Source organism: Dermatophagoides farinae, chromosome 2 (genome assembly GCF_024713945.1).
Source record: "Dermatophagoides farinae isolate YC_2012a chromosome 2, ASM2471394v1, whole genome shotgun sequence".
NCBI classification, from domain to species: Eukaryota; Metazoa; Arthropoda; class Arachnida; order Sarcoptiformes; family Pyroglyphidae; genus Dermatophagoides; species Dermatophagoides farinae.
In genome coordinates, this window is record NC_134678.1 from 947,501 (window position 1) to 971,263 (window position 23,763).

Below are 23,763 nucleotides of genomic sequence, written 5' to 3' on the forward strand. Positions count from 1 at the left end.
ATGTTTGTTTTAGTTTTACCAAACTAATTCTGTGATTCTCGATAATACAAATTGAACAAAATAGTGACAGGATTTTTTTTATCGTTTCAGAATGAAAACAACAATATCGAAACATGGCTTATAGAAGTCTCAATTGTTGTTGTTGTTGTTTTCGTTATTTTATTTCCTTTCTGGTTCAATTCTGTTTGATACACTTATGTGAGACTGTTCCTTGGAACAACAACAACAACAACAACAACAAAGCAAACTCTGAATTAGGTGAAATACATTTTTTTCATTCTGTGTGGATTAGTAAATGTTCCATTTTTTTTGTCTTTCTCAATTTATCTCTGTGTGTGTTTGTTTGTTTGATAAAGATGGATCAGATTTGGATCCTAAAAAAAAGAACGAAAAAAAAAATATATTTCGATTCGATACTATCGATTCCCAGAATCGAATAAAAAAAAATGAAAGAATTTATTTTCAATTTTCTTCTCTTTTTTTCTTTTTAGAGGGAACCATCTGATGATAAATGCTCATCTTCAGCTCATATTTCGGTTCTGGATGCCAAAACTTTTTTTTTTTTTGTTTTGTTTTCAATTTTTCGGAATAGAAATGAAATGAAATTGATTTACACATTTCATTTCTATGTGATAATCTTTTGTTATGATGATCATTGTGATGATGATGATGAAAATTGTTTTCGAACAAACACTATGACTGAGAGAGTAATCTATACTAGAGAATTATGTCTTTTTTTTCTCATTTTCCCAAATTGATTAACACACACACACACATTCTGTTTTTCCACGATGAAAATGGTTTATTCCATAGTTTTCCATGTATGTTTTTTTTCCATGTTTTTTTTGAATTTCCAGATCAATGAAACAACAACAACAACAAAACAGAACTTTTTTTGTATTGAACTTGAAAACATAATCTCCCTGTTTTAGTTTTACTACAGCTGACATATAGAATATTGTGAAGAATCTTTCAAAAATATCCATAAATGCTTGTAAATCATTCTGTAAACATCATGTGTTCATGTTCATTTTTTTTTCTACATCGGTAAAATAGGAAATCAATTAATTTAATATCAAAAAAAAAAAAACAAAACAAAACAAACGAAAAAAAAGGAAAACAATCAATTTCCTGTCGATTGGATTTTGAATAGTTCAAAATTTCTCTTGTTTTTCAAATTTGAAATTTTTTTTTCAAATCTAAACATTATTATTATTATTATTATGGCCATAAACGAGAAAAATGGCCATCGTCGTCGTCGTTATCCATTTTGTTTTTTGTTTTTTTTTTTTTTTTTTTTTGACATGACATTTGTCACTAAATCACTTTTGACTAAATGACTTCGAATCCGGATTGGTTATTGTTATTGTTTTGTGTGTGTGCATGGAAAGCCCTTCGGTTTTTTTATATATATTTATTTGTTTTCGTCCTCGAAATTATTATATCAACAGAAATAAAAAAAAAAAAAAAAAACAAAATCAGTTTCAAAGTTTGTTTGTTTGTTTGTTTATTTGTGTGCGAATGACATTGTCGATTTTTCTATTTTTATTTTCATTTTCATTTTTTTTTCTCATCCAAATTGCATTTATCTGACACACAGATATATATATTTCAGTAGTAAACAAACAACTAAGACGGCCATGATTTTGATATTGATGGTGGTGGTGGTGGTGGTGGTGACGATTGAAAACAAAAAGATTTATTATACAGACACACATTTTGAATTGATGAGTTTTTTTTTTATTTATCTATAAAATTTTCGATGAATCGATAGATATCATTCATTGATAATGTTTGTGGGTGTGAGGGGGGAATCCACTTTTGTTGTTGTCGTTGTTGTTGATGCTGATAATTTGTTCGTTTTTTTTTCTTCGTTTCTATTTTGACATTGAAGTTTTTTTTTTTTGTTTTTTTTCGGCACCATTTCTATTCGTTGTTTGATCATTATGTTTTTTGTTGTTGTTGTTGTTTGATTCTGATCGACCAATAGATTTTTTTTTGGATGTTTTTTTTCTTGTTACATAGGTAATTATCATTCAAAGGTCAAAGGTAAGAGGCGTGTGTATGCGTGTGAAAAGAATCAAGAATTTTTTTTTAATTATTCTCATTAATTAAAATTTCTGATTGGCCATATAAACTTGGTGATGATTACATGCATGCATGACATGATTATTTTTATTCATATTCTTGCTCTATATTTAGCGTCATATTCTATGGTTATAATTATTCGAATGAAAGAAGAATCCTCGATTCTTGAATCATCATCACCATCATCATCATTTTTATTATCTGCATTAAAAAAAAAATTAAATAAATGATGATTCAATCATCATCATCATCATCATCATTTTATGATTATGATTGGCAATGAGAAACATTTATTCCATTCATTGCAATACAATCTGTTGTTGTTGTTGTTGTCATGTCTTTTTTCTTTTCTTTATTTCTCTCTGTCTTGTTAAATTTACATTTACATTAAAAAAAAAAAATTCAAGTCAATTTTGTCCGCTTTCAATTCTGAGTATATGGAAAAATTTTTCTTTTTTTTTCACAGTTGTAGGTGTGCCTTTGCATATTGTCAAATTTGAAATTCAAAAAAAAAAAAAAATTCTGGGTGGTTCATAGAAAAAAAAGTCGAGAATCGAATCCGGTTGTCATAAAATAAATTCTGTGTTTGTGTGTGTGTGTGTGTGTGTGTGTGTGTATAAAAGTAACATTAACGTAATGAGGAAAGAATTCTTGATGATGATGAACAAAAAAAAAATTAATGTCATTTTCTCCCCACCCCGATAATTCACGTCATAGGTGAATATATCAAACATACACACACACACACACACACATTACATTTATCATTATTTAATTCAATTCTCTCTCTCTCCATTTGAATGTTCACATTTTTTTTTGTTGTTGTTGCCGAAATGTGTTTAATAATAATGATGATTATTTACCGGCTATAAATATGTTTTTTTGTCGCTGTTGTTGTCGCTGTCAATGTTGTTGTTGTTGAACAAAATTTACATGAATTTTTTTTTCTCTTATTCTCATTTTTCATATCCATATTTGTTTTGTTTGCAATGCACGATTCTGTGTGCAACTGAGAGAGAGAGAGAATGAGAATGAGAGAATACAAGAAATTTGTTACAAGGTTTTTTTTCGGTTCCCGATCGGTAATTTTTTTTTTGTTTGTTTTCATTTGACAAATTCTATATATCGTGATTTATTAACATTGTTTTCTCTTCGTGATAAAATCAAGAAAATTTTTTGTTTGTTACGTTTGTTTTCTGTTTTTTTTGTTTGTCTACCTTTTTTTTGATTTATGCAATCTGTAGGCAGTTTGTGTGTGCTTAATTATCATGTTTTTTGTTGTACCCAGTAAAATTTTCATTTTAAATTAGATTTGTGTTTTCTTGTGTGGGAAGTGGGGTTGTATGAAGTGATTCGATTCGAATTGACATTGCATTTTTGTGTTCGTGTGTGTGTTGTGACTAGTTAATTAGCTGTAGAATAATTTTGTTTATTTATCTCGGTTTATTCTGATTAATTTACATTTTTTTTCTCATCATCATCATCATTCATCATCCATCAATTGATCACTAAAAAAAAAATAATTTCATTTTTTTTCTCTTGTTCATACAGTTAAATTGATCTGTGCGAAAACAAACACACAAATTCTGCCATCGAAAGAAGAAAAAAAAAATCCACCAGAATCTGGCCAAGCTTTGATTAGAACAGTAAATCACAATCATGGATCATTCAGTAAAAGTAATGCACACACATCGTAAAATTGCCTTTTCAAGATTATGGATATTTCAACAACGGCGATTTGAAAATCAAGAACTAGAACAATTATATCAACGTTATATATTTAAATTACAACAAACATCGATAGTATCGGCATTATTATTATTATCACTATTATCGATATCGATTGCGCTATTACAATTCTATTACATACAACATACAGTCACATTGATTGGTATTTATTCACTAATACAGAGTGTCATTTTTTTATTATTATTTTTATCATCATTTCGTATGCACGATACACAGCTATTGGCATTATGTTATGTGATTATATTTTTTTGCATATTATTCTGTTTATTATTATCACCAATTGATAATAATTTACATTATTTATGGAAATTATTGATCAAATGGTCATCATCATCATCATCTATTGATAATGATACAGCAACGTTAATTTCACAACAAAAGCCTTCCGATGGTTTATGGGCCATTGTATTTGTCATATTTCTTACATATACAATGTTACCGATAAAAATATTGATCTCATTCATGTTTGGCCTATGTATTTCGATAACACATTTATCGATTACAATAATTAATTTGTCGATTATTTCAATAACAACAACAACAAATACTTCATCAATTATTGCCGTACATGAAAATTTTATTCATAAACAAGTAAGTAATTTCTGTCTTGTTTTATATTATTTAATTAATTTTCCATAAATTTGTTTGCTTGCTTGCTTCATCATTATCAATTGAATATGATGATGATTTCATTACGTTTTCGTTTTTCCATGAAAAACTACTATCTATCTATCTATCTAATCTAATTACAACAAAAAAAAAGAATGCTTGAAATCTATGAAAGAAAAAGTAGTGGTAGTAGTAGTAGCAGATGAAGAACCGCGAAAATTATTTATCAGTCATAATTCATAACAAATTGATATGGATGGATTCTTGTATTCTTGGTTGATTGATTTTTTTTTGCGTATCAAGAAAAAGTTTTTTTTTCTACGGCTAAAACACACACACACTCAATTCAAGTCTTATTTCCACCATTAAATTATTGATTTTCACCTGAAACTTTGTTTTTTAGCCATATTAGTTTTCTAGTTTTTTGTTTAAACAAATAACTTTTTCAATGTTTGAAACACACACACACACACACATGCACCAACGGAAAAAAGGCGACAAAAAGTGAGAAATTATAATAATTTTGAAATGATGAAAACCAAAAACAAAACGAAAAAAAATTTGAATTTCAAACACTCACGTTTGTACATATAAATATACTGTGTTGTTCACCAAGGCATCATTTTCGTACTTTTTGTTTTCTCTCACTGACTGGTTTCTTATCCCCGATTCTTTCTGTGTATTAGATAATTTATGTGTGTGTGTGTGTGTTAGAAGTAAAGTTTTTCTTCATTTTTTGTCGGTTTGATTTTTGTTTTTTTTCCTTTATTTCTGTAATAAAGTCAAGCTAGGGACTAGAGTTAGTGCATCCAGCGGGAATCGGGAACTTTTTTTCTTTCCACACACACACACAATGATATATTATTCTCGTTGAATATTTATGTCAATGTTTATTGAATACGAAGTTTTTCTTTTTCTCCGGACAATGAAAAGGAAAAAAAAGAATATTCCCGAGAACCACTAAAAACCAAATGGAATGGTGTTGAAACCACACATACACACACAGGGAGAAAGAATGAATTTTTTTTCGTTTAATTAGTAATTCAAAATTCAAAACCACAAGAATTTTTTTTCAATTTTTTTCGTTTTTTTTTCTCTACAGATAATTGCAAATGCATTGATTTTTTTGGCCGTCAATTTTATTGGTCTATTCACCAATAATCTAATGGAACGTGCTGGTAGGAAAGCATTTTTGGACACCAGAAATTGTATTAATGCACGATTAGATATGGAAGATGAGAATGAAAAATTGGAACGACTATTGTTGAGTGTATTGCCACAACATGTAGCCATGGAAATGAAAGCCGATATATTATCACCACGTGAATTGGGACAATTTCATAAGATTTATATACAGAAACATGAAAATGTTAGCATCGTATTTGCCGATATTGTTGGTTTCACTGTGCTAGCATCACAATGTACGGCACAAGAATTGGTTCGTCTTTTGAATGAATTATTTGGACGTTTTGATCAGCTAGCCAATGATAATCATTGTTTACGTATTAAAATACTTGGCGATTGTTATTATTGTGTTAGTGGATTACCGGATCCAAGATCTGATCATGCAAATTGTGCCGTCGAAATGGGTTTAGATATGATTGATACTATTGCTTCGGTTGTCGAGGCTACCGATGTTAATTTGAATATGAGGGTCGGCATACATAGTGGACGTGTTTTATGTGGTGTACTTGGCCTTCGAAAATGGCAATACGATGTATGGAGCAATGATGTCACTTTAGGTTTGTGATCTAAATTTCTGCCTGAAATTAAACAACAACAACAACAACAACAAAAAAAACCATTTAATCATGTGAATTGTATTTTTTTCAACATTAACAAATTTTTTTTTCTATGCATAGCCAATCAAATGGAAGCCGGTGGTGTTCCTGGTCGTGTACATATTACACAATCAACATTGGATTGTCTACATAATGAATATGAAGTACAAGATGGCAATGGTTCGGAAAGAAATTCATATCTTCGTGAGAAAAATGTCAAAACTTATTTTATAATTCCACCACAACAAAGACGTAAGGTAATGATGATGATGATGATGATGATAATGATAATGGTCCCAATGCTATGTGTCATTTCTCATTTCATTTTTTGAACAACAAAAAAAAAATTGTGATCATTGTGTCTACGTGTCTATGTGCATGGAAGGTAGTAGTTTCCATCAAAATGTTTTTCATTTGACATTTTTTTTTCTTTTACTGTTAATCGATTTCAATGTTTTCAATCATGTATATTCTTCTCTCAAATGGTTAACAGTTGTTGACCGTGATTGGTGATATACAATGGTGTTATATATGTGTGTGTGTGTGTGTGTTGCTTTTTTTTGGTTCGATTGATCATTTTCAATGAAATCTATGATTTGCTCAATAATCATTTGGTTTCATCATCATCGTTTCAACAACAGGGGGGGGGAAAAAAATTTTTTGATTATCTCTGATTGATTGAACAAACACAATATGAACGTTCTAGATTGATTGAAATTGATTTTTTTTCATTTTCTGTTCATTTTAACTGTTTTTTTTTTTTTTTTTTGGTTTTTTGTTTTTGTTTATTCATTTAGCACTTCCTTTTCAATACACTTCATGTACGTCATTTGGCTGGTTCGAAAAGAAAACTTTCATTCAAAAATGTATCCAATGTGGTTATACAATTGTTACATTCGATTAAATATTCAATCGATGTGCCATTTGCAAATATGGCAATGTTAGGAAATAATAATTGTTGTTCTTCCATTAATAATAATAATAATAATAATAATAACAATAACAGCAACAACAATAATTTAACATTATCCACTGGAATTGGTGGCAATGAAATTACATTCAATAAAAAGGTAATTTTTCATAGGAAAAGAGAAAAAAAAATCGTTTCCGATTCTCTTTTTCCTGAATCGAATACCTATATAATTTAATTAATTTTGTTTTTTTTGTTTTTTTGTTTTTCCCTGGCTACAGTTTCAAGGAACAGATGATAATAATTTTCGTAAACCATTCAAAAAACGACATTCAATCATTTATCATCAACAAAATGCAACAACAAATCGTGTTAATAAATATCTATCACAAGCAATTGAAGCTCGTTCCGTTGACCAGGAAAAATCTACCCATGTCAATCTGTTAACATTGTGTTTCAAAGATGAACAAAAAGAACGACAATATGGTGAAGAAAAAGATCGTGGCTATCTAATTGCATTGGTTTGTTCATTGATATTATTATGTCTACTGACGGCATTGGAATTTATTATATTAAGCAAGCAAGTTTGTTATATACATTTATTATGGCAAAAAAAAATTAATTAATCAATATTGATTACAGGACCATTATTTTGGAAATATTATTTGTTGTCACTTTTGTTTGGATATCAATTATGATTATATTGATTCTGGCAGCTCGATTAGAGGTTAGTGGCTGAAATGATAATAATAATTTATATATCTCAATCGATTCGTTTATTAACTTTTTTTTGGTTTGTTTTATTATTAGTGCATTAAATGGGATATTTCGAAAGTATTTCTGGTTCGTTTATCCACCATCATTTCATCGATAGTTTTTATCTATTCTATTGCTCAAATCAATGTGGTAAGTCATATAATTATCATCAATTTTTTATCAATTTAATCAATCCAATTTTTTTTTTGTTCATCATCATCATCAACGAAAAAAAAATAGTATACATGTCTAGATGATATGGCCTGTAATTATCAGAATCATACATTGATTATTGATCCACAATTTATTGAGATGCCTGAATTTAGCCGCCTATGTCCATATCCACAATACATCATAATGTCTTGTGTTGTATCATTTTTTTCATTGGTCATATTTTTACGTTTACAAATGTTATTCAAAGCAATATTATTGATACCAATGGCGATTGTTTATATATTGCTTATTGAATATACACATTTCAAGCTATTTGAATGTATTTATGAGTAAGTAGTAATAATTTGTATATAAAAATCATATTTACCAATATTCAATGCAAATTTGTGTGTGTGTCTGTGTTTCTGTTTCTTGTTTCAGATACGATGTACCATTACATGTTACTGGTCCGTTAATTATATTACATTTTGTTTTGGCCATACTATTACATGGCAGACAAGTGGAATGGACAGCTCGGCTAGATTTCCTATGGAATTCACAAGCAAATGATGAAAAAACTGAAATGTTGGAATTACAAAATAGTAATCGGCGAATTTTATTCAATCTATTACCATCACATGTTGCTACACATTTTCTTGATAATCAATTTCGTAATAATATGGTAAATAGAAATAGTGGAAAAAATTCTGTTTTAACATTTTTGATTCAATCACATATATAGGATCTATATCATCAATCGTATGCCAAAGTTGGTGTATGTTTTGCTTCTATACCGAATTTTATGGAATTCTATGTCGAATTGGATGGTAATAATCAAGGTGTCGAATGTTTACGATTGTTGAATGAAATTATTGCTGATTTTGATGAGGTATGTTTAGTTTTGTTTTCCGTAAACATTCATAATTGGGATTTTTTTTTTTTGTTGTTACAAATCAGTTATTGGATCAAGAAAAATATAAACCAATTGATAAAATAAAAACCGTTGGAAGTTGTTATATGGCTGCAATTGGTTTAATACCACAATATCGTATACCGGAAAATGATACTGTATATGCGGCAGAAAATATGTCCTGTTTAGTTGATGTTGTGTTCGATATGAAAGATCGTTTGGCCGAAATTAATGATAATTCGTATAATAATTTCATGTTAAGAGTTGGACTGAATATTGGTCCCGTAGTGGCCGGTGTTATTGGCGCCCGTAAACCACAATACGATATATGGGGCAATACGGTGAATGTTGCATCAAGAATGGATTCTACTGGCTTACCAAATCACATTCAATGTACTGAAGAAGTTTATCAGCTACTTAAAGTATTTATTATTTTCTTTCTGTTGTCATTATCCGAATTAGTCATTAATTGAAATTTATTTCTTTCTCAACTATTATTATTATTATAGGACTATCCATATGAATTCAAATGTCGTGGTACGGTGAATGTAAAAGGCAAAGGAGAAATGACTACTTATTTTTTGTTACATAAAAAAAGTAATCATAAACCATTCAAAGCTATACGGCCAAGTAATATTGATGCATCGAAATCTGGCCAAAATGGTTCGACTACGACAACAACAACAACAACAAATAATTTTAAAGTTAAATCACAACAACAACAACAACAACCGAATAATCAATTTTTTCCATCATCAAACAATGCTTCACATTCAACAATAAATATTGTTGAAAATAGTGTCAACGAAAATCAACAATCAAATGTCGAACATAGTCCGAACAAAACATTTATGGATCGACTACATGCATCAGCTAAATCATCACGTCAACATAAAGATCAACGATTATCTGTTATTGGTGAAAGTTTGCCATACATTATTCGTGATAAGGAAAGTAATTTATTTCAACGTTCTCAAGGGAATCATCATCTATGCTATAATGAACCCAAGCCAATCATTTTGGGCAAATCTCCGGACAAATGCCGGTTAATGGTCAAAGAAAATTCTTGGGAATCTAGCGAGCCAATCACTAATAATAATAATAATAATAATCCAAGAGGAATTGAACTCAATCCAACAACAATAAAAACTTTGTTGATTGGCACGAATATTATTGAAAAAACAAATCCAAATGATCTATTTACTGGTGATGATTCTGGCAAAAAATTACAGCATAATTTCTATTTTGATGATGATGCACTTTTAAATATAAAATCACAAGCTATCGAAAGGGAAAAACAACGGAATATTTTCTCTCCAGCCATGTCTCGTTGTACGGCATTTTCAGTGGCCGATTCAACTAAAGCTACAATAGAATCAGCGGAAAGTTTGAATAAACTTTTAGTTGATGGTGATGATGATGTTGATGATGTTGGTAAAAATCGCCAACAGGATGAATCATCATCAATCTATAATATTTCATCCAATTCTTCGAATCAAAGTTGTCAATATGGACAGATAATCAAGAAAAACTATACAAAAGAATGTATTGAGAATAACTTTTATAATAATGATAATAATCGTAGCCGAAATCTTGCCATCAAAAGTTTCCAGAATAATAATAAAAAACGGAATTTATTCAATATTGATTTCCCAATGGATGATTTGGTTTATAGAAATTATCGAAACGATGACGATAATAATAGACAAAAATCCATTGAAAATAATCAACAACAACGAATTCATCATCACCAACAAAATGCAATGAAAAGAATGTCATATCAACATTTCATTGGTGGTCAAGAGCCAACTAAATCCTATTTTGCACAACAACAACAACAACGTAATCATTATCAAGCACATAATTCTCCATTGATTGTACATCGATTTTATCATATAGATTCTGGGCCAGACAATATTGGACAGCGTCAATCATCATCATCGCCATTATTGATGAACAGTTGTGTTAACAACAATGACAAGGCCAATTTTCAATCGGACAATCGTAAAATTGTCAAGTGTAAACCAATGGAAAATCAATTGAATCGTTATCATTTATCGGATAAAAATTTCAATTATAAACAACAAGAACAACCACAATTTTCAATTTCAAATAAAAGTGATGATAATAGTAGTAGTGAAGATGATATGAATTCTGTAGCCGCTTTTGTTGGAAAAACAACAACAAGTATACCGCCGCCGCTTCTGTGAATCAAAAATTGAATCAACAACAACAACGATTCAATCTCACAATGGCGAACAACAGTAATGATCAGTATGGAAAAATTCGAAAAAAACTTTCACCAATGGAAAATGTGGGCCAATCTATTGATAATAAACCACAGCAAAACCGCATTTTTTCTCCTAGTTCAAATTCATCACAATCAATGGATTGTTCACAAGTTTCAAATTTAATTTATGATAATGATCAATTTAAGCCACCAAAATGTTTGAATGCCGATGAAATGAACAAAATTAATAGACGTTTTGATCGTATTAGAAATCCAACAAATGAAACGGTTAGCCATTTTGATGATAATGCCAATTTGATATCATCGAGCATCCCAAATTATTCGCCTGATGATGATAGTGATAATCATAGAAATGTTTCTTTCATTGAAAATACACGGCCAGATTATGAATCTGATGATTCTTATTATGCAGAAGATGAAAATGATGATCATGTTAATAATAATAATAATAATAATTTCTCGCCAATAAATAGACATCAATTTATCAGTGATAATGAATCAAATTCTAAACATCGAACATCCAAAACTCATGATTGTTCAATGGATGTTACGTTGTTAGAACAATCAATGACAACTACGACAAATGCTACGGAAACTTTTGCTGCAAATAATGAAAATCTAACCGAAGATGATGGTGGTTATCTTGATAATGGTGCCATTAGTGATCTTAATTCAATGTTCAATGAATGTCCAGATAGCCGTATGGAAGATTTTGATCGAGATTTTGAACCATTTCGACACAACAATCATTCATTTATAAGACCACTTCGTTCTATAGAAGATATTCTACTAAATGATTGTGATGATGGTGAAAGTATGATTTCGATTGATAAATCTTCAAGTGTACATGAAACAACCGATTGTACAAGTGAATTTTTATATGATTCAGATGCAGCATTCAATCAACAGGCAACAGGTTTTATTGATACATCAACATCGAATATTATTTCCAATAATAATCATGATAAATTATTGGTAACCGATTTGGATAGTCTTGAAAGTCATTTTGGTTTGCCATTGTTACAAAACGATAATCAACCAATCGATGATAATCGATTATCACCATCATCATCTAAACATCATCATGATTCAAAATGTTCATTCGACATCAATATGAATCATCATCATAATAATAATAATAATAATAACCAAACAATTCATTCAGATATTGTAATGGCCAATAATCATCAAGATGAAAATAGAAATGAAATTAATGTTTAATTTTCACCACAAAATAATCATGTGATCTGTTTGTTTTTTTTCATTTTTTTTTGTATTTTTGTCGATTAAAACGCACATGGACAATCATTTCATTTTGTCGTTGTTGTTGTTGTTTAATTTTGATTTATAAATTAAAAAAAAAATTTATTTCTAACAAAAGAAAAATTTAAATTGTTTAATCATCATCACTTTATATTAATCTTCGTTTTGAAAATTTTTTTTTTATACAAAAATCAAAATTGAATTGAATTGAATATAATCATCATTCAAAAATGGAATGATATTCTTGTAGTATAAAATCAATGATTTGACTTTGTTTCACCTGCAACATCATATCGACAACCAAATTATTTAAATCATTCATTTTACGTATTAATGTTGGTCCGAAAACAATGGCCAAATTTTGTATATGCATTCGATTCTGTTTACTGTGTTTAGTTACCCTTGATGAATGTGGAAAAAAAAAACGAAACGATTAATAATCGGTTAATCACCATTACAAAACTTTAAATTACCGAAGTAAATGTTCCATAATAAATTTCAATGTTTGATAATTTGGTTCCGGCAGATTATTTATCAGATTTTTCAATAAATCAAGTTTAATTTTTTTATCATCGATTTCTGATGGATGGAAAAAAAATCAATCAATCAATGTTAAAATTGATTCAAGCAAAACACTGACCATTCAAATTAATAAGACTTTCGAATCGATCATATGGAAATAGTGGTTCTTTCATTTCACGAAAAAACATTTTCAATAATCCAGTAAGTACATGAACATCTTGTTCTTTCCAAAGATTTTGATAATTTTCTTGATTTATTTCGAAACGTAATTTTTGTACTGTGGATAAATTTCCACAAGCTCTATAAAGACCATCGGCTGTAATATCATTCTTTTCAATTGCTTGTACACATTCTTGAACAAATCTTGGTATTCGAGAATTTTCACGTAAACATATCAATTCTAATGTACAGCCGAAAACATTTTCATCTTTTATGATGCCTTTCTCACGAAGACTTTCAAGTGGTGGACGTTTCTTTAGAAAATTCAATAAACGTTCACGTATCTTTTTTTTCTTATCATTAATTGATGGTGGTGATGGATAGATGAAATTCGTAAAACCACTAATTGTACTAGATCCTTGCATTTGAAAATCTTTTATAACTGGCCGATTATCTATATTTTTTCGAAAAAAGAGAGGGTGAATTTTTGTTTTTGTGTTTATAAATATCATATATACTTTTCTGTGAACGAGATCTTCGAAATCCAGTATCATCATTTCTTTTTATGAAATTTGTAATCGGTATCTATAATTGATCAATCAATCAAGAAAAAGATCAATAACAATTTTGTTGTCACAATTCAAAAAAAAACTCACCAATTCATTTATACATTTATGTATACATTCTTTCCAATGATAACTTTTTTCACGATCATCATCTTGAATTAATGTTTCACAGTCAAATGTAATTAATTTGAAACAATTTTTTCTACTCGATTCATTTGAACACCATTCAACATTTGCATCAGTCAATGCGATAATGAAATCTGGTTTATGGGACTTTTAAAAAGAAAAAAAAAATATAAAACAAAGAAAATCCACAAATATTCAACATACCGAAAGCATATTTTTTTGATCTTTAAAAAAATACAGATAATGTTTTGTCAGCACGGCATATGATTGGGTCCAATTTTTTCTTTTTGATTTGCCAGAAATTTTTGTTCGTGTTTGAACAAGATAATCACGTAATATAACCTGTTGATTGATTGTTTCATAAATTTGAAAATTTAGAATTTTTTTTTGTTTGTTATTGTTACATACATCAGAAACATCCAATTCATTTTTAGGTGGTGGCAGAAATTCTTTATAATCTTGAAATGGACGAGAATGTTTAAATTTTCCAGAAACTTTAATACCTGTTGTTAGACGAATAACAACAAGAAAAAAACAATTTGTTAAAATCATCATCATTATTCAATCAATCAATCAAACATTTGTATCGTATTTATACCTTGATTTGAATTATTCAACGATGATGGCGAAATCATTGCTACTGAATGTGCTTTAATATTTCGATCATTGTTGATGATCCTGATGTTATTACTCTGATTATTGATGACATTCATATCTATAACAGAAAATGAAAAAAAAGAAATTATACAGTCATGTATCGAATTTATGAATGTTGATAATTTAATAAATCATATCATTGATTTATTTATCGATTGATTAATTTACTTACATTTATGATTTTCATTTTCATCGGAGAAATCCTATCATGTTTTTTTTCGTTTTCAATGAGAAAAAAATAATAAAAATCGATAAAGATTTTAACATGGCAACAACAACAGCAGCAAAAGAAAAAAAAAGTAGAAAACACCCTTGAAGATAAATCAATACCCACCTCATCGGTTTCTTCTTTTGGTCGAATCGATCGAATTAAACGATTCGAATTGGCCGAATCAATCATCGTCATCATCATTGCATTATTCATTTGTATTCGATTTGATGTTGCCGAAGCAGCAGCATCAACAGCAGTAATAGTGGCCATTGTTTCTTGATGATTTTCCTGTAGATATATTCTTCCTTTATCATCTTTTCCACAGAACCACTGCAAAAAAATGAACAAAAAAAAGAAATAATAATTATTGATTATTGATTAAAAAAAAAGTTAATTTGAATTTGATCGAAAAAACGTGGACACAAACAAACAAAGTGAATGAATGAAAAACCTTTTCAAATTCTTCTTGTGTAAAAAGATGTCCATCTTCACCAAGAATTGGTGAAAAATTATCAAAATTTAAATGATGATTATGATTATTCGATTCTAAACTTTGAGCAATATCATAGAAAGATTTGGATAATTCATCCAATGATAATGAAATATTTTGTCTACGCAGATTATTTGACATTTTTTTTTAATTTGATTGAATTGCTATTATTATTATTGTTGTTGTTGTTTGGATTAGAGAAAAACCAAAAGTTTTTTTTTTGGTTTATGCAAACAATTCAACTTTTAGGATTAATAAATGAAAAAATCAGACCAAATTGACAAAAACAAATTATTTTTATTTCCTATTTTTGAACACACAAACACTGCATTGAGTGAGTTAGTGTGTGTGTGTGTGCATAGACAGCACCCTAATTTGTCGTTTTCGCTAACGGATATTGAATTCTAATTGTCGGTTTTTTTTCTGCCTGAATGATATGTTCATTTGAACAAAAATGAAAACAAATTGTCCTCATTCATTTCTGGCCAAAAAGAAAAAAAAATACATGCTATATAATAATGTTTTTTGTATAATTGAAAAAATTGATTATTTTAAATTGATTTCAATAGAAAAAAAACATTGTAAAAAAAATCACCTACTTTTTTACCAGAATTATCGACAAGAAAATAGCCAATATTATTATTGGTCATCGTTCGATCATCATCAATATCATTATGAATGATATATGGTTGCCATTCATTTGGTGGATGTTGATTTAATAATTTTGCTATAATAATTAATGGATTTTGTTGCTGTTGTTGTTGTTCATCGTGATCATCTAATAATGTTGATGATGGTTGCAGCTGTGGCGGCATCTGTGATGATATCGTTTGATTGCCATTATCATTACCATTAATAATCGTTGGCTTTATTCGTTTAATAATTTTTGATGATTTATTGAAACTAGCATTTCTTCGTAAATTGGCTAATAATAGATCATCATCATTGAAATTTTGTACAATTTTTTTCACCCGATTACTTAAAAATATTTCACTATCACTATCATAATGTTCTTTTGATGATGGTCTTGTAGTAATGTTTCTATTTTTGATCTTTCTACCATCGAATTGTCGTTGTGTTGTTGTTGTTGTTGTTTTTGTTGATGTTCAGCTTGTCGAAAATCATGTTCATCAATTTTTGTGGTTATTGTTGTCCGCCGTGGTGGTTTCCACGATGTAATATTATCACGTGAATTGTAATAGAAAAACCGGCCATTTTCATCATAATATTCTAGCCAATGATCACAGATCCATCGATTCATTCGAACATTTGCATCAAAAATTGATGGTGGTGATGATTTTTTAAACATTTCATCATCATTATTATTATGATGATGATTATGATTATGATTATCAATCATTCCATAAATTGGTAGATTAACATATAATGGTGTTTTATCATTATTATTATTACGATATTTTCTTGGTTTTATAGCTGGAATTTTACCAATTGTTGTGATTGATGTTTGATGATTATGATCATGATTATTACCACCATTATAATAATGTTCTAAATCAATTGCATCCAACAATGATTCATGACTAGATGATTCGAATGCTTCATCCGATTCTCTTTCTTCATCATCATCATCATGTTCGACTATTTTCATCCTATTCATATCAATTGTGGACATTTTTGTCGCCATAGTCGTTGTTGTTGGTGAAATTATCATTTTCGAATGATTATGATGATGATGATAATGACGATGATCATTCAACATTTCCGTCTTTGAAATTAATGATGATGATGAAGATGCAGATGATGATAATGTATGTTGATGATCATTATTCTTCTCTTCTTCTTGTCGACAATAATCTTGTTGTAAAATTATATGTGATGATGGTACAAGTAAATAATTGTTTTCACCTTTCACTTTCGATGACAATGATTTCGATGATGATGTTGACGATGATGATGCTGATGACAACGAATTATTATGATGATTTGGATCAAAACGCCACCATTTATCATCAATTTTATCAATTAAAATTAAATGATCACCTTTTTTCAGATCAACAATTAAATGATTATCAGATGAATAACTGAAATCATGTGTCAGTATTGCTTGTATTGATTTCATGTGAATTTTTTTTTTTTTTGTATGTTGTTTATATATGAAAATCAAATGAAAAAAACAACAAGAAAATTTAACACAACAAAAACAAATCTAAAATTGAGTCTTAAAGGTAATTGATGATGATGATGATGATGATGATGATAAAAAAAGACACACATCAGCGTAATAAGTTTTTTTTTCAAAAAAAATCTCTCTTTCTCTTTCTTATCATATAGATCACAAATACCCAAATACAGATTTAATTGACTGGCATTTTTTTTTCTCTGGAATGAATCATAACAACAGTGATGTTGTTGGATTATGGAGAGAAACAAAAAAAAAACACCGATAACGATATGCAATCAAAAAAAAAAAAAAAAAAAAAAGAAAATGGTAAGTTGTGTAGATGAAATTGAGGATTTTTTTTCTGTTTCTGTTTTTCAATTTCGTTTTTTCTGTGTTCATAATTATCAATTATTATTGATCATCGATGATGATGATAGAAGCTAATCATGTAGATTATTATGTAATAATCACCAAAAAGAAAACAAATTCATTCATGTTCAAAGCGAAACGAAAAAAAAATCGATCAAATCGTGATCAAACAAACACCACACACTATAATAACAACAGCAAGCATACGCTCACATACAAAACAATATTTTTTTTATTTTTTTTTTTTTTTTTTTTTTTTTTTTGATTGACAAATATAGATCATCATCACCGAAGAAAACTGAATATCAAGACAAAAACAAAACAAAACGAACGTCTATAATGAACGTAAACACACACACATATGAAAAATCATCACCATAATAATAATAATAATTGTCATATATATAATCAGAAGAAAACTTCAATCTTTTCCATTTTATATTTACTTTATTATACTTATTTTTTCGTGTTTTCTTTCTCTTTCGAAAAAAATAGACTGCCAGTTTGTTTGTAAGTATAGTTTTTCATCAATGATTTTTGTTTTTCACTCCCCAAAACACACATAAATCACCTATTTATATACATTTTTTGTTGTTGTTGTTGTTTTGTTGCATAATATAAATCTATATTCCATTTATGCATTGAAAGATTGTCAAAAAAAAAAAAAAAAAAATGAAAAAAAAATAACGAGAACAAAAGGAAAATGAACATGAACGAAATGAGAATGGTTGATGAATAATATGGACGACGACGATATATAGTCATGTAGTAGTATTGTGCATATTGGATATTTGTATCACGACAACAACAACAACAACAAGATGATGAAAAAGATTCCAAAACAAGATGAATTGAGAAAAATGAGAGAATTCACATTCAACAACAGAACATGAAAGAGTATCCCGATTAGATGATTAGTAAAGCAGAAAAAAAAATTGATTTACCATGAAAATGAGAGACGATATAACTAGATAGAGATGATAGAGAGAGAGAGAGAGAGAGAGAGAGAATGGAATAAAAAAAGATTGAGAGAATTGCACAATTTCAATGATGATGATGATGATGATCATAATACAATCATCGACATTTGTTTTAGATTTTTATTTCCATTCAATGAATGAATGAATGAATGAATTGAATTGAATTGAAAGAAGAAACTTTCAAATATAACGGTAATTTTACCTGATGTTTCGCCTGAATTTTAAATGAAAACACACACACATACACACAAAGTGAAAAAAAAGAACAGCCATCAAACAACAGGTTGCAATGTAATTTTTGTGGTGGTGGTGGTGGTGGTGCTGGTGATGGCATATATTTAATTTCTGGTTCTTTTTTTATATATATAAATTACATATATACACGGTTGAATGATTTTTTTTTTGTTTGTCGGTCGGTCGTTCTGTTAGTTTGGTTGTTTTTATTTCTCTTTTTTTATTCAATATTTGAATAGTGATTTTTTCTGGTTGTTGTTGTTGTTGATGTTGGCAGTCGCTAAAGAAAAAAAGAGTATCGCTGTTGTTGTTTTGGTAAATTTATCCTGAATTTATTGTGCCATGTCATGTCATGTCATGTGTCATCGGTGTGTGTGTTATGTCATGCACTGGTTTATCAATCGATTGGTTGATCGATCGATCGATCGTAGTTGAAGAAAATGAACGAAATTTTTTTCTTTTTTTTTGGTTTACTTATTCGGTACATCAATCTTACCGGACGACGACGACTATATAATTTGATGTGATGGGATCTAAATTTTTTTTGTTGTTGTTGTTTTAAACATCAAAATGAACAAACGTCAATCCTTTCAAGTCTTATATGATGTGTATAGATTATGCTGCCAGGATACACACACAGAGACGAATTTTGGCTGAAAAATCAACATAATCTCTATGTGTGTATGAATGAAATGAGAGAGAGAGAATCAAATTGTCAACTAAAAATCGACAGAAACACAAAATTAAATCGTTTGGGTTTCATTCGTTGATTTTTAATGACTAATTATCATCATCATAATCATCATGATTATGATGATTATGACAGTTGGTTTATTGGTTGGTTGGTTGCCTAGATGACATATAGTGATGATGCTACTACTAATATTATATATATGGTTGACAAGAACAAAACATCATTGGCATTTTTTTTATGGATTTGAATTTCGATGTCCTTTTCCTGATATATAATCTGCCAGTCATTGATTTTGATTTTGATTTTTTTTTCACAACATACAGGAAATTGACCTAAATATGAATGAATCAATAATTAATATTCTGTACGGTTATTTTCGGTTTTATTTTTTTCCATTTTTTTCTGTTTTTTTTTTTGCTCTCTCACTCACTTTCTTTCTCTCTCCCTCTCACACAGGCACACAACATGAGAGGTCTTTGACTTTCATCGGTCTATTTGTAAAAAAAAAAAAAAATAAAAAATCCACAGCTGAATGTCACACTGTGAATTGATATTGATTATGATGATGATGATGATGATAATAAATTTGCAATTAACGTTCAAATGATATCAATGATGTACAAGCACACCATGTATTTATCATTATCAATGAACCATATGAGTGATGATATTCATGAGAATTTTATTTTTAAACTCAACTTTTATGAACTTTTAATTTTATATGGTGCCGGCAAAGAGCAAGAGAGAGAGAGAGAGAGAGGGAAAAATTTGGGTTGAAAAAAAGATGTCAGCCATCTGTTTAATAATTGATTAATAACCAATCTATTTTTAAAAATTTTGAATTTTGGTGCACTTTTTTTTGTTGCTGTCATATATATACGTCCTTTATGAATGATGTGTGAAAATTCTTAAATTGAACACGTGTGTGTGTAAGATTGATATTTTTGTTTTTATGTTTTTTTTTTGTTTATTTTCGAATCATTTTATCAAATTAGAAAAAATGGATGACTTTAAACAACTTGGCATTAGTAATTGGCTTTGTAAAGCATTAAAATCATTGGGCATCACTAGTGCATCAAATATTCAACGTGAAGCAATACCCGTTATTTTATCATCAAAACGACCAAATGTATTTGCTTGTAGCCGTACTGGTAGTGGTAAAACATTGGCATTTGTTTTGCCAATCATTGAAACATTGGTACGTGAACCACGGCCATATTATTCATTGATATTATCACCAACACGTGAATTGGCTAATCAAATCTATGAAATGATCAAAGCATTAACTGTGAATACATTTTCCGTGAAAACATTATTAATTATTGGTGGTCAAAATCAAGAAGAAGAACAAGGTTTATGGTTTGGAAAACCAAACATTGTTGTGGCCACTCCTGGCCGTCTATTAGATTATTTTACTAATCGTAATTTTTTGGACATTTGTGGACAAATATCAATGATTCGATTTGATATGCTCATTCTGGATGAAGCTGATCAATTAATAAGTCCAGGATTTTGTCATCAATTGAAGGGCATATTGAAATTTTTCGATGATATTGCTGAAAACGAAACAACAACAAAACATCGACGACAAACTTTATTATTTAGTGCAACATTGACACATGCATTGGAAAAACTGCAAGAAATAATAACGAAAAAAGATAATGATATCAAACCAGTAATTATTAATCTATTACCTGCAATTGATGATGTTAAAACCGAATTGGCAACCAATTCTAGCCTAGATCAACGTTATCTTCTTTGTCCAGAAGCCATTAAAGTTGTTTATCTTGTTGAATGTATTCTGGATATAAAATTCAAACAGCTGATCATTTTTTGCCAAACAAAAAAAGAAGCCAATCTTATTCATAAAGTATTACTATCGCTTGGATTCGATGGACCAGAATTTAATCTAAATCCAGTGCTATTGAATTCAAATCTAAAACAAAATCTACGATTTGCAGCATTAGAAACATTTCGTTCATTGAAATCAAAAATATTGGTCACAACCGATATAGCTAATCGTGGATTGGATCTACCACAAGTTGATTTGGTAATCAATTTTAATTGTCCAAAATCTCCAATTACTTATATTCATCGTGTTGGTCGTACATGTCGTAAACCGGATTTTCGTTATGAACAACCGAATATTGAACAAACCGATGATGATGATGACGACTACAATGAAGATGACACGGATGATGAACAAAATCGTAAACGTAAATTGTATGGTAAAAAAAATCCAAATGCAATAAAACCACGTGCAAAGAAAATTTCCAAATGTCAATCATCCATTTATCTGGGGAAATCAATTACATTGATAACACAATATGATTTAGAATTATTCAAATCGATTGAATCATATATCGGTATCAAAATGGAATCACAAGAAGTGGATGAAAAAAATGTCACACAAATCATCAAACAAACAGCCATCGCTATCAAAGAAGCCCAAATACGTATCGATCAAGAGACTCAAGAATCAAGTCGATATCAGAATATCAAGCAGAATAAAACAATGAAAAGGCAAAAATTGAAATGAAAAAAAATCATCAGATGTCAGATGTTTTTATTTATTTTTTTGAAATCTATACTCTGTAAATACAATATTTGTGTTGAAATAGTAGTAATTGAAATGAAAATGAAAAAAAAAATTAGTTTTTTAAAAATGATTGAAAAATTCTATTTCCACAATTTTTTGATAGACATATTTTTTTCTGCATCTTTTTGCATCACTTTAGCAACGGCCATTTCAAAATCTTCTTGTGTTACGTGTACACGACGTTCACGAAGCGCATACATTCCTGCTTCGGTACAAACACCTTTAACTTCGGCACCGCTTGCACCGGGCATAACTTCGGCAATTTTTCTTAAATTAATTCCACGTGTAAGATTCATTTTACGTGAATGAATTTTCAATATATCTAATCGTGCATCTTCATTCGGTGGTGGAAATTCAATTTTACGATCAATACGACCAGGACGTAATAATGCCGGATCCAATATATCGATACGATTAGTGGCCATAATTACTTTTATGTTTTTTGTAGCTTCAAAACCATCAAGTTGATTCAATAATTCCAACATTGTACGTTGTACTTCGCTATCACCACCAGATCCAGATTCTATACGTGATGAGCCAATAGAATCAATTTCATCCATAAAAATTATTGATGGTGCATGTTCACGAGCCATAACGAATAATTCACGTACCATACGTGAACCTTCACCAATGAATTTCTGTACCAATTCTGAACCACTTACACGAATGAATGTACAATCAGTGTGATGGGCGACAGCACGTGCCAATAAAGTTTTACCGGTTCCAGGTGGTCCATATAATAGTACACCTTTCGGTTGAGCAATACCAAGTGCTTCAAATAATTCTGGATGTTTTACAGGCAATTCTATAACCTCTTTGATCTCTTTGATTTGTTTATCTAATCCACCGACCATTTCATATGTTGAATCTGGAACTTTTTCTACCATCATAAGCGATACAAGTGGATCAACTTTATTTGGCAATATTTTATGCAATAGATATGAATCATTTCGTAATGCAACACGACTATTGGCTGTAACATCATTAATATCAATATTTTTATCAATATCAACAACAAATTTGCCTTCAGGATGAACTTTTACCAAAACTTTTTTCTTATCCATAGGTTTGACAACCTCACCAACATAGGAACCTTGTTCCTGTAACAATTGCAATTCTTCACGAAGCATACGTACTATAAATGTTTAAAGAAAAGAAAGATTAGAATTAAACAGAAAAAAAAATTTTAATTCAAACACACAAACCTTTAGCATTAAGTTCATTTCGTTGTGCTTGTAAACGTCGTAAATTTTGTGTCTTTTCATTGACAACCAATTGTAATTCTTCGATTTTTGTTATATAATATTGACGAAGACCATCACCGGCCGGTCTTTCATCAATGTCCATTAATTTAATGACCATAATTGTTTTTTTTGTGAAATCAAGACTTTAATCAGATCAAATCAAATGATGAAGAAAAAAAAATTTCAACACAATCAAATCGAACAATCATTAACAACAACAAAAAAAAAACTTGCAAATTCATTGCATCAATCCAATAGGAATCATTCATAAAGGAGATGATTTTTTTTAAATTTTCCATACAAACGCTAATAGATGGCAG

General features: G+C 29.3%; 6 protein-coding genes across 9 annotated transcripts; 3 read left to right on the plus strand and 3 right to left on the minus strand.

Annotated features, from left to right (window-relative positions):
* Positions 1-1,924: 1,924 nt before the first annotated feature.
* LOC124498931 (adenylate cyclase type 1-like) lies at positions 1,925-12,593 on the plus strand. Its single transcript, XM_075735798.1, has 13 exons — positions 1,925-2,049; positions 3,640-4,428; positions 5,549-6,188; positions 6,309-6,484; positions 7,025-7,297; positions 7,419-7,717; positions 7,780-7,864; positions 7,948-8,043; positions 8,134-8,396; positions 8,488-8,728; positions 8,789-8,935; positions 9,004-9,378; positions 9,466-12,593. Exons 2-13 carry the CDS (start codon positions 3,748-3,750, stop codon positions 11,164-11,166), a joined length of 4,977 nt encoding a protein of 1,658 aa, XP_075591913.1. The 5' UTR covers positions 1,925-2,049; positions 3,640-3,747; the 3' UTR covers positions 11,167-12,593.
* On the plus strand, positions 11,208-12,593 carry LOC142598218 (uncharacterized). Its single transcript, XM_075735806.1, has one exon. The coding sequence runs from the start codon at positions 11,208-11,210 to the stop codon at positions 12,426-12,428; it is 1,221 nt and encodes a 406-aa protein (XP_075591921.1). The 3' UTR covers positions 12,429-12,593.
* LOC124498930 (rho GTPase-activating protein 15-like) lies at positions 12,572-16,016 on the minus strand. 2 transcript variants are annotated; one of them, XM_075735800.1, is made up of 11 exons: positions 15,801-16,016; positions 14,835-15,041; positions 14,673-14,703; positions 14,442-14,558; positions 14,252-14,346; positions 14,048-14,185; positions 13,808-13,990; positions 13,670-13,736; positions 13,111-13,605; positions 12,944-13,049; positions 12,572-12,871 (listed from the first exon to the last, which is right to left on the minus strand). In XM_075735800.1, exons 1-11 carry the CDS (start codon positions 16,014-16,016, stop codon positions 12,691-12,693), a joined length of 1,836 nt encoding a protein of 611 aa, XP_075591915.1. In that variant the 3' UTR covers positions 12,572-12,690. The 2 variants fall into 2 exon arrangements, with proteins under 2 accessions (XP_075591915.1, XP_075591916.1); XM_075735801.1 differs by lacking the exon at positions 15,801-16,016 and adding an exon at positions 15,163-15,578.
* LOC124498997 (uncharacterized) lies at positions 13,119-22,139 on the plus strand. 2 transcript variants are annotated; one of them, XM_075735802.1, is made up of 2 exons: positions 13,119-13,193; positions 20,596-22,139. In XM_075735802.1, exon 2 carries the CDS (start codon positions 20,601-20,603, stop codon positions 22,137-22,139), a length of 1,539 nt encoding a protein of 512 aa, XP_075591917.1. In that variant the 5' UTR covers positions 13,119-13,193; positions 20,596-20,600. The 2 variants fall into 2 exon arrangements, with proteins under 2 accessions (XP_075591917.1, XP_046918796.2); XM_047062840.2 differs by lacking the exon at positions 13,119-13,193 and adding an exon at positions 17,936-18,202.
* LOC142598219 (uncharacterized) lies at positions 16,181-17,281 on the minus strand. Its single transcript, XM_075735808.1, has one exon. The coding sequence runs from the start codon at positions 17,279-17,281 to the stop codon at positions 16,181-16,183; it is 1,101 nt and encodes a 366-aa protein (XP_075591923.1).
* Rpt6 (26S proteasome regulatory subunit Rpt6) lies at positions 22,131-23,712 on the minus strand. 2 transcript variants are annotated; one of them, XM_047062843.2, is made up of 2 exons: positions 23,405-23,712; positions 22,131-23,334 (listed from the first exon to the last, which is right to left on the minus strand). In XM_047062843.2, exons 1-2 carry the CDS (start codon positions 23,559-23,561, stop codon positions 22,280-22,282), a joined length of 1,212 nt encoding a protein of 403 aa, XP_046918799.1. In that variant the 5' UTR covers positions 23,562-23,712; the 3' UTR covers positions 22,131-22,279. The 2 variants fall into 2 exon arrangements, with proteins under 2 accessions (XP_046918799.1, XP_075591922.1); XM_075735807.1 differs by having other exon boundaries at positions 23,399-23,673.
* Positions 23,713-23,763: the final 51 nt, after the last annotated feature.

Coding starts and splice junctions, on each gene's coding strand:
- LOC124498997 (XM_075735802.1), top strand. CDS start 20,601: ATGGATGACTTTAAACAACTTGGCATTAGTAATTGGCTTTGTAAAGCA.
- LOC124498930 (XM_075735800.1), bottom strand. CDS start 16,016: ATGCCGCCACAGCTGCAACCATCATCAACATTATTAGATGATCACGAT. Junction 14,186..14,251: donor ATGAATTGGATGTTTCTGAT/GTATGTAACAAT, acceptor ATCAATCAACAG/GTTATATTACGTGATTATCT. Junction 12,872..12,943: donor ATTATGGAACATTTACTTCG/GTAATTTAAAGT, acceptor ACATTCATCAAG/GGTAACTAAACACAGTAAAC.
- LOC142598218 (XM_075735806.1), top strand. CDS start 11,208: ATGGCGAACAACAGTAATGATCAGTATGGAAAAATTCGAAAAAAACTT.
- LOC142598219 (XM_075735808.1), bottom strand. CDS start 17,281: ATGAAATCAATACAAGCAATACTGACACATGATTTCAGTTATTCATCT.
- Rpt6 (XM_075735807.1), bottom strand. CDS start 23,561: ATGGTCATTAAATTAATGGACATTGATGAAAGACCGGCCGGTGATGGT. Junction 23,335..23,398: donor ACTTAATGCTAAAGGTTTGT/GTGTTTGAATTA, acceptor AAACATTTATAG/TACGTATGCTTCGTGAAGAA.
- LOC124498931 (XM_075735798.1), top strand. CDS start 3,748: ATGGATCATTCAGTAAAAGTAATGCACACACATCGTAAAATTGCCTTT. Junction 4,429..5,548: donor AAAATTTTATTCATAAACAA/GTAAGTAATTTC, acceptor TTTTCTCTACAG/ATAATTGCAAATGCATTGAT. Junction 7,298..7,418: donor AAATTACATTCAATAAAAAG/GTAATTTTTCAT, acceptor CCCTGGCTACAG/TTTCAAGGAACAGATGATAA.